This window comes from Tripterygium wilfordii, chromosome 15 (assembly GCF_013401445.1).
Source record: "Tripterygium wilfordii isolate XIE 37 chromosome 15, ASM1340144v1, whole genome shotgun sequence".
In the NCBI taxonomy this organism is placed as follows: domain Eukaryota; kingdom Viridiplantae; phylum Streptophyta; class Magnoliopsida; order Celastrales; family Celastraceae; genus Tripterygium; species Tripterygium wilfordii.
Window position 1 is genome coordinate 10,605,083 of NC_052246.1, and position 9,511 is coordinate 10,614,593.

At 35.9% G+C, this 9,511-nt stretch overlaps 1 protein-coding gene across 1 annotated transcript; it reads right to left on the reverse strand.

Annotated features, from left to right (window-relative positions):
* Positions 1 to 1,129: 1,129 nt before the first annotated feature.
* On the reverse strand, positions 1,130 to 2,062 carry LOC119979872 (uncharacterized serine-rich protein C215.13-like). The gene has a single exon (XM_038822496.1). The coding sequence runs from the start codon at positions 2,060 to 2,062 to the stop codon at positions 1,130 to 1,132; it is 933 nt and encodes a 310-aa protein (XP_038678424.1).
* Positions 2,063 to 9,511: the final 7,449 nt, after the last annotated feature.

Here is a 9,511-nt window from a genome sequence, read left to right on the forward strand (position 1 = left end):
ACTGCTGTGAGAGCCGATAGAGACCGATCTTCATCGGATGGAAAGGTCTAGTTGCCCTGAATAGGAGGTTACTTCACTGCTAATTGTAGATAACTTGCAATCTAGAAGCTGCAGCAGTCGAAAGAAGGCAAGCTGAAGTTTTTTGTAAACAATTATTCGTCAGATTTGTCGATAAATTCTCTCCGGTAGATTCGATCAACGTGGTCCTGGCGTATGTTAATTGCAAAGAAGATTGAATAACTGACATTGACCAAGATGAAAGTAGAGATAGAGATCAGGAGATGGACGATACAACCAGAATTGATAAGTGAGCTTGATTTTGTGGTAAAGAAGCATAGAATGTAAAAGCTCGTATATGGCCGTGTAGTAACAGCAATTGATGTATACAGAAAGGAAATTATTCCAAGTATAATTCTCTTGTAATATGAATTCTTGCTTAATCATAGTTCAAACTAATATAATCACCAAAGTAGAGGAGGCCAATGGACAGTTTACAAAGGGTTATTGACTGATAACAGAAGCGTCACCATAAAGAAGTCACGAATCACGAATCAAAGTCAAGTTGAAGAATTCCTAAATGAAGTGTTACCACTGCAATGTGCTTAAAAAACTATTGGGATGTTGTTTAGAAACAGAAGTGCCTTTTCTAGTTATGAGTTTGTCCCAAACAGTACAATCTTCTACCATATCCACAATGCAGCTTATTCGCCGTTGCTTGGATGGGAGACTTGAGGTAGCGATTGAGGCTGCCGGAGCCATTTCTTATTTGCAGTTTTCGGCTTCAACTCCAATCATTCACCAAGACATCAAGTCAAATGTCCTTTTAGACGATAACTACACTACTGTTAAGAGATGAAAACAATTTCAATTACAAAAATAGCTGACTTGAATTGAAAATTGAAAATTGAAAATTTTCAAGGAAACTAGAAAGTTGAGAATGAAAAGTAGCATCCAATCTTAATCATATAGTTATACAAGAATTTGATCCAGTTGATCATTTTAAGGCACATTCAAGAATAAATGAATAATCATAAGTACCTAAGAGTGACTCTTACAAAGAAAAATGAGAAAACAAACTTCAAAATCTTATGAACAATTAACAAACCCTCACACTTTGACAGGCATTAATCTACATAAAGATGAAGCAATCCAAGGAGATGAGCGGATTATCAATATCCTCTATTGGATCGGAGTCCTTATCGAGATGAGACAATGCTTCTCCAACTGCAACTTCATCGATTTTCGAACTAATCCGGTGAATGCAAGTTTCTCTGTTACTCAAAGGAGTGCCAAGAGGATTTGAATTACGAATTGGACTTGGTGGCCTCAAAGACTCCTTCTTTAGAGTAGAAGAGACTGAATTGTTAGTCATCCCACCTAACTTCAAACCAGTCGTCCGCGCTGAGCAATTAGTCTTCTGTGTAATTGTTGCAAATCCTCTGCCACTGTCTCCAATAAGGCCTTGACCGGAAAATCTCCTACTTGGAGAAGGTGACCTCAGTGTCCTACTGGGTAAAGAAGAAGATGCTGAGTCCTTGCGGAAGCTCTTTTGTCTGGTAAGAGTACTTGGTGAGCTTGCTCGAACCCTCTTCTGCGGAATGGACAAACTTCCCTTCTCCGGAATGGACTGCTTCGCCAATGACTTGGCCAGGGCATTCAACTTTTGGGAATCAATTTTCATACTTGACGAAAGAGTACTTTCCCTGATTGAATTAATGCGGACAATGTGTGGATTCTCCTTGAGACATGACCACAAGAATTCATTGGAGAAAGACCTGTCCTTGGAGCTCAAGACCGAAGATGAAGTCGATAGCGACGAGCATGAACTGATGCCAATACTAGAAGTGTTGTTGCTCGTTGCGCCTGTTAACGAAGAATTAGAAGAAGTAGAAGTGGTAGGAGAAGAAGGACAAGGAGATATTTTGTTAGAGACAGGAATTGGAGCTACTTTAGGTGTTCTGGTTGGAGCTTGTTGGGTAATAACAAGCTTGTCTTGAACACAATTACATGATTCTTGTGTAAAATCTTTCTTAGGTCTGCAAGTGCTAATGCAAGAACCCATTTCATGAATGTTGAATGAAAAACATGGGATCATACTGTTTTTTTATATTGTCTTGGAAAGCAAGGGAAATTATTATTAAAGGAGTGTCTTTTGATTTTTGTTGTTCTTCTTTCCTTTTTCAGGTTTTTTTGAATTTTGGTTGGCGGGTTATGTGTCCGTTGAATAACGGTTATGTTATTTGCTTTAAACTTTATCCTGTCCCAAGAAAGCTTCTTTTTTTTTTCAGTGAAGGAATAGTCAATATATAGCAATCATCATAAGATGCATTTGTATGTGCTGCATAGTCTAAAGCCAATTTTGAACTCTCTAAATGTCATATCCGTTACTAATTTGAATTTCTCTTTAGGAGATATATTAGTTGATAAAATGGAGAGAGAATTTAGTACTATTAAAATCTTAAATATTTTCTCCATTTAGTCCATTCACAAATCCCTACAGCAATAACTTATCTATATGATATCATGTTCTTTTTGGGACTTAATTACTGCTGCTTCATAGTTTAAGTTTAGGTTGCAGAAAAACAAAGAGAGGCGGTATTGGCACCCCAATATTTGGTATTTGCGTTCCAATTATTTTTGAGATAAATGTCAATACCACCTTAGTTTTTTGTGTCACGGAGAGATAGACCACATTGTAATTTCAATGGACGGTCAAGATTCATCTGATTGAATCGAATGACTATAATTTTATTAGTCCAAGATATTAAATGAGACATATTTTGTATTCTTTCTAACACTCCGTTCGTTTTCTCTCTCTAAGACTCTAATATTCTCTCCTTTGAATTCTTCTTTAGTTCATGAAATTCGAATGCAACTAATAGATCTGTTGGAATGGAAAAGATCTTAAAGTCGAAAGAGAAGACAAAGATATGTAATTCAAGATCCCCGAAACAGATCTTGAAGTCAATAGAGAAAATGAGAGATATGCAATTCAAGATACCCCGAAACTGATCGCGAAATCAAACTTTGATTTTTGGTCTGAAAATCATGTTTCTTGGCCACTCAAAAAAGAAAAAGGAGATCTGCAAATCAAGGTCTTCCTATTGATCCCTTCTAGCACCAAAGAGTATAACAACATGGAAGAGAAGAAGAAAATGAAGATGGCTAGTTATTACCGATAATAAATAGGTATACTTCTAATTACCGATAATAATAACTAGGCAATGAGTAGTTCACAATACCAATTATTTAACCGAGGTGGTATTGACGCTTATCTCAAAAATAATTGGGGTGCAAATGCTAAATATTAGGGTGTCAATATCACCCCTCAAAAACAATATAAAAGTAATTTGTAGTTGTTGGAATTTACGACCTTTGAGGTTAGCCTACATTAAAGGGTGGGTTAAGCATACTCATTGTGTTAGTATCCTCCAACACTTTTCCTCATACAATTAAGCATGTACAAAGGGTTTGAAATCCTAGACCAACCTCGGGATTATCAAGTAGGCCCAAGATCCAGGATTGGGCCAGACGAGATCCAGGATTGGGCCATACCTAATCCGAAAAAGTTTATAATAGGCTCAGATCTTTGGTAGTAATTTTATCGGACAATTGGCAGTAAGAGCACTTTTGACAACTTAATTGTAAAAAGGTCATAGACATTTTTAAAATTGTAAAAAAGTGCAATTTAAGGGTAATTTGGTCATCTGACTTAAGATTTTTTTTTGTTTATACCTACAATACCCTTCTTCTTCTTCTTCTCCCTTCAACTATCCAACTCTAGTGTGTCCTCTCTTTCTCTCCTTCTTCTCGACTAAAAGTTATCTCCTTCTTTCTCTCCTTCTTCTTCTTCTTCTTCTTCTTCTTCTTCTGGTTCTCGATCTGAATTTGTTCTTCGTTGCCTTCTTCTCCGTTTTTGGTCGAGTTTCTCCTCTCTTCATCGCCTTCTTCGTCGTTGCTCAATCTGGACTGCGTCGAGTTGTTCTGCTTCGTTTTTGACAGATCTGGACTATGCTTCATTGTTCAATCTAGGCTGTGCTTCATTTTTGACAGATCTGGAGTATGATTCATTTTTTATAGAGATATATCACTATAGTATCACCAACACCAAAAAACCACCAGTATGCATACTTCATCTTCCTAATTACTTTTCCTTTTTTGATTTTCTTTTCTTGGTTACCTCTCTTGTTCGTTCTGGAAAAACATTTACAAGTGCAGAGATGTATCACTATAGTATCACGAACACCAAAAATTCATTAAAATGATACAATTGAACCAATATGCATACTTCTTCTTCCAATTACTTTTCCTTTCTTGGTTTTCTTTTCTTGGTTTGTACATCTCTTGCTCGTTCTGGAAAAACATTTACAGCTGGAGAGATGTATCACTATAGTATCACCAACACCAAAAATCCACTAAAATGACATAATTGAACCAGAAAGACATGTAATGCAATCAAATTTACATTATAACATTTGTATCATCATTTTATGAGTAAAAGATATAAATTGAACACTAAATTGGATCTTCTATTTAAAAGTATCACTATTGTATCACAGTTCATGGAGAGAGAAAATCAAATTTGAGGTTATTTTGGTAAAAGATGATCCCCAATGTACTTTTTTAAAAGGATGTTTTAGTGGTTGCACTTTTTTACAATTAAGTATAATATAGTGTACCGGCCTCCAAAAGTCCCTAATTTTATTGATTTTCGTGTTATCGGGTAAAAATATACATATATTACTCTTTAAAGGTGGAATTCTTAACGTAGGTCTTATATGGCCCTAGTGGATCTGGCAACTTTAGCCGTGATGTTTAGGTTGATTTGGCATCGACGGAACTCTACAGTGCATGGGGTTATTATCTCCTCTCCTTCTGAAGTTTTTCGGTTAGCCTCGGAGTCGATTAACGTTTTCTAGCAAGCTAGGTTGGTAGAGAGGCTTCGTTTTGTTACTCAAGATGCTCCTCAGTCCTTTCTTTGGAGTCCACACCAAGTAGGCTTTGTTAAAATTAATTTTGATGCGGCGGTTAGATCTCATCAAAATCGGTCGGGTTTTGGTTGTGTTATTCGGGATGTGTGTGGTAATTTTTTGACAGCTTGTTCTGATTTGAGACCTGTGGCTATCCTCTCTTGGCTGAAGCTTCTGCAGCTTTGTTGGCCCTTTATTTTGCTGATAGTCTGGGTTTTCGGGCTATTCATTTAGAAGGGGATTGCTTAACAATCATTAATGCTGTGAATTCCCATGTTTCGTATGATAATCTTTCAGATTGGGGTTACATAACAAAGGAAATAGTGATGGTGTTGGGGAGTTTCTCTAGGTGGTGTGTTTCTCATGTTAGGAGAAAGTCGAATGAAGCAGCCCATTTATTGGCTAAGAGAGGGGTTGAGTCGAGCTCTTTCCAAGCTTGGTTTGATTTTGTTCCCCCTTTTCTAGAGAGTGTAGTGATGAAAGATAGGTTTCAGGGGGGAGGTCCTTCTTTTGGGTAAGTAGTTCTTTGTGTTGCTTGTGTACAACTTTGTTTTTGCTTTGTTGTTTTGTAGTTCTAGTGTTTCGTCTACCTGCGGGTAGAGAAAGTGTCCTCCTGCTGAGGGTTTGTATTGGTTTTTCTAATACATTTGGTCTCTGACCTTTTTTCAAAAAAAAAAAAAAAAGTCTTATATTTTTGTGACATATACTTTTTGAGTACCTAATTAAAGTTTAATTATTACAAATAGTAATAATAACATAATTGAAACCTAGTTCTCAATAATAAATGTCTTTGTAAAGAAATAATTATCTAAATTATTACACTTATTAAAATAATAATTTCACTTCATATTAGCACCCATTCAGAATTTTTTTTACGTATATTAATCAATATCTATACATTTTTTTTTAGATTTGCAGTCCTTTGAACGAAGTTGTATTACTGACTCACTATAATGTGTGTATTTTCATATTTTGTGAATATTTAACTTTTTGATACGCGTACTTTTTTGAGTTATTATTTGATATGAGTACTTTTTGTGCTGTTGATTGTTCGTTAAGGGACCATCTTTGGAGTTTGCAAGTCCAATAAGCAACTAAGGTGTTCTAAAACCAACTTGTTGAAACGTGGGTGTCATTCAAGATGATGTATATGTTCAATTTGTTTTCAGGAGCCAAAAAAAATCTTTTGCATGTTCTTTGTTCTTGCCCGGCAGCAAGCGATGTTTTTGCTTGTTCAATTTGTTTGCAGAAATTGAGTTCCTCCTTCTCCTCCTTTTTGGATTTCTGGCAACATGTGGTTCAGCTTTTGCAAGATCAGGAGGCGGTTCTTCTTGCTAGCTTGTTACGGGGAATTTGGCGTCGTCGTAGTTTGTTCATACATGAGGGGGAATTCCTTTCTCCTTATCGGGTTTTTGTGGCTGCAAAGTCCTCCATAGAGGAGTTCATCTCTGCTAGTACTGCTTCAGAGGCTCGGGAGTCTGTTCTGCAACAATCTAGTCTGTCTAATTCTGGGTCCAGTTCTTGGTTGCCTCCCTGAAGTGGTTTTGTCAAACTAAATTGGGATGCGTCTGTGAGTCCCACAAATTCAAGAACTGGCTTCGGGTACCTAATTGGAGATGAATCTACACGTTTTCTTGCCGCTGCTATTTCTAGTTGTCCAAAGGATCTCAATCCCTCCGACACACACAGAGCCAACTGCTTTATTGGAAGCAATCAAGTTTGTGCTTTCTTTGGGGTACCATGAGACTTATAGTAGAAGGCAATTCGCAAATTATTGTGGATGCTATTATTCGAGGCACCGGATTTTTCCAGAGTTGGGGTGGTTACATTGAGGAGTCTATTGCTCTCTTACAATCAGTGGAGGTTTGGTCGGTTTAGCATGTTAGTCGATTGTCGAATGGGTGTGTCCATATTCTCGCTTGTTCTACGTTGGTTCAACTAACGCAGAACGGAAATTGATAAAGGTATGATTGTCGTCAATATATTAGGTAACAAGTAAACTCAACGAAAACCTTAAAAATCAATGTGTTTATTTTATTTCAAGCCGCCTCTCCAAAGAGATTACAATACTTATCGTATTATATTTTACCTATTTTTATACCTCACTTTACACTTATTTTTGTCTCTTTTTCATTGGAATTAAGTCTGATATTACATGAATATTTGTGGATCTTGAGTTTCAGGTTTATGGACAAAAAGTGATTAAAAAGGCCTCATTCTTATGTTGGGCTCATTAATAAAGTTCTATGATTAAAGCCCAGCATAAAGAGCGACATGAGCCATTGAAGGGGAGTTAAATTGAAGGAATCAAATTTGAGTTTGGCAAGGACAAGAGCAAATTAACGCAAGCAAGGAAAACCGAATCAAAATGAGAGAAAGAAATAAGAGAATGAATTGGAGTTGGCTGCATGTGAAAGAAACTTTTGGAGTCTAGGTATTTCATATAAAAGAGAGTCCTCTAGCAGAATAGAATGAGGGTTTTGGAGAGTCGTATTCTTTTTGACTTTTATTTTTATTTTTGTTTTTGTTCTTCTCTTTAGTTTTTTTGATTGCTAGGTGAAATCATTACCCTAGGCTTCTTGATAAGTGCCAAAAATATACACTTTTAATAATGAATTATTAAGGCATTTGTCACATAATTAGGGCTTAAAGTGATTATTACACCACTAAAATGTAAATATCATTTTCACTCACTTTGTATTTATTTTTATATTTTCAGACCCAATTCATACCAATCAATGTTCAACATTTGCTAGCTCATTTCATGAAGACCCCATATGCTTGTGTCTACTACCCTCTTGATTAAATTCTTGATTATCATTTGAAAGCCCACCACATGATTTGTCAAAAATCATTTGACATCATTCCATGCATCACCATCATTATAATACAAATTGGACATTCAATGATGGTGACTCCACTTAAATGCAATGATGGAGATTCCACTTAAATGCAATGATGGTGACTCCACTTATTTTGTCATGGTTGGTCATTCAATGGATGGATAGCTCCTAATTTCCTATAAATAGAGAGTTAGGGGAAGAAAAGAGAACAACATTGAAGGAGGAGAGAAAGAGTCAAAAGGAGAAGAAGAATTAGAGAGTGAGTTCTTGAGTTTTTATTTTCTCTTTTACAACAATTCTCTCACATATTCTTTCTAGAATTTTGTGAGATTAATTGTTGGTTTTGTAAATCTAGTATGAGGAACTAATCCTCTTACTAGGGTGATGATGGATCCACTCTATTGTATCTAAATAAATTTGGTTTGATTAATTATTAGTTTATTTATGCTATGTCAAGTGTTAATTAGCTATTCTTTATTGATAATTAAATCTTGATGCTTAGCTATCATCTAGGTTTGATTACCATGATGCAAATTGAGGCAAATGCCCATGTCCAATTTGAGACAAGCTTCTTGCAATTAATATCGGAGTTACCTAGACATAAATGCCATATGCTAGGATCTTTGTGATCACTACATAAGTTACCATAAATCCTAATGCATTCTTGATTGTCTTAGCCAATCCAAATGCCCATGGTTGGTTGCAATTAAGAATAGGCGTGGTAAGTCAGCTGCCCATGACTATTACATAAATTAGGGGACTTGATCTTTGATATGCATGAATGAAATGATAATTGTCGGCTAAATAATTTAAATACAATAGAGTTGGTGAATTCGGATCCCTAGTGTTTGTTTATTTTTGTTAATCCTTATCTATTTTGTTTCCATTGATAATTACAAAGAGTTGGAATTGCAGATATTTAATATTCAGTCCCTGTGGGTACGACACTCGTATTTGCCACTTCTATACTACAATTGATTCGTGCACTTGCGAGTATAATTTGGGTTTGGAATCGCTATACTTTTAGCGGGTCATAAACCCCACATCAAGTTTTTGGCGCCGTTGCCGGGGACTGATTTAATATATTGTTATCTAACTCTTGTATATATGTATATATTAATATTAGTATACTACACCTCCTTAATGGAAGGTTTTTCAGTTTTATATTTGTGGATGGCTTAACCGCCCCATCTAACTATATATTATTGGCTGGTTCTACTGCTACCGCTCATATTTGGTTATAATAACTGTCACTAACACTTACTAACTTACTAACATTTAAATTTCTGCCACTAACAGTAACATTTATTTATTTATTTATTTATAGAGTATTATTTATATTTGTGGTTGGCTTTACACTGCCCCACCTGTATACATATATATATATATATATATATATATATATATATATATGCTTATATGGTCGGTTGAGCCGCCTAAGATAACCTTTTAGTTCTGTTAATATTTATGGTTGGCCTCTATGCCCCATTTTATTTATTTATTTTTTTGTAATATTATCTAGTTGCAAAAAAAAAAAAAAAAAAAAACAGAAGTCTTCCTCTAGCGTGGAAATGAGCAGCGATAGCCCGGCTAGAGATGGGGCTATAAACATTAGAGGATGGACAACACAAGCTGGAGCACATGTTGGCTGCACTCATGGATATGATACGCAAGTAAAAACATGGCAATGCAACGGTC

Coding starts and splice junctions, on each gene's coding strand:
- LOC119979872 (XM_038822496.1), bottom strand. CDS start 2,062: ATGGGTTCTTGCATTAGCACTTGCAGACCTAAGAAAGATTTTACACAA.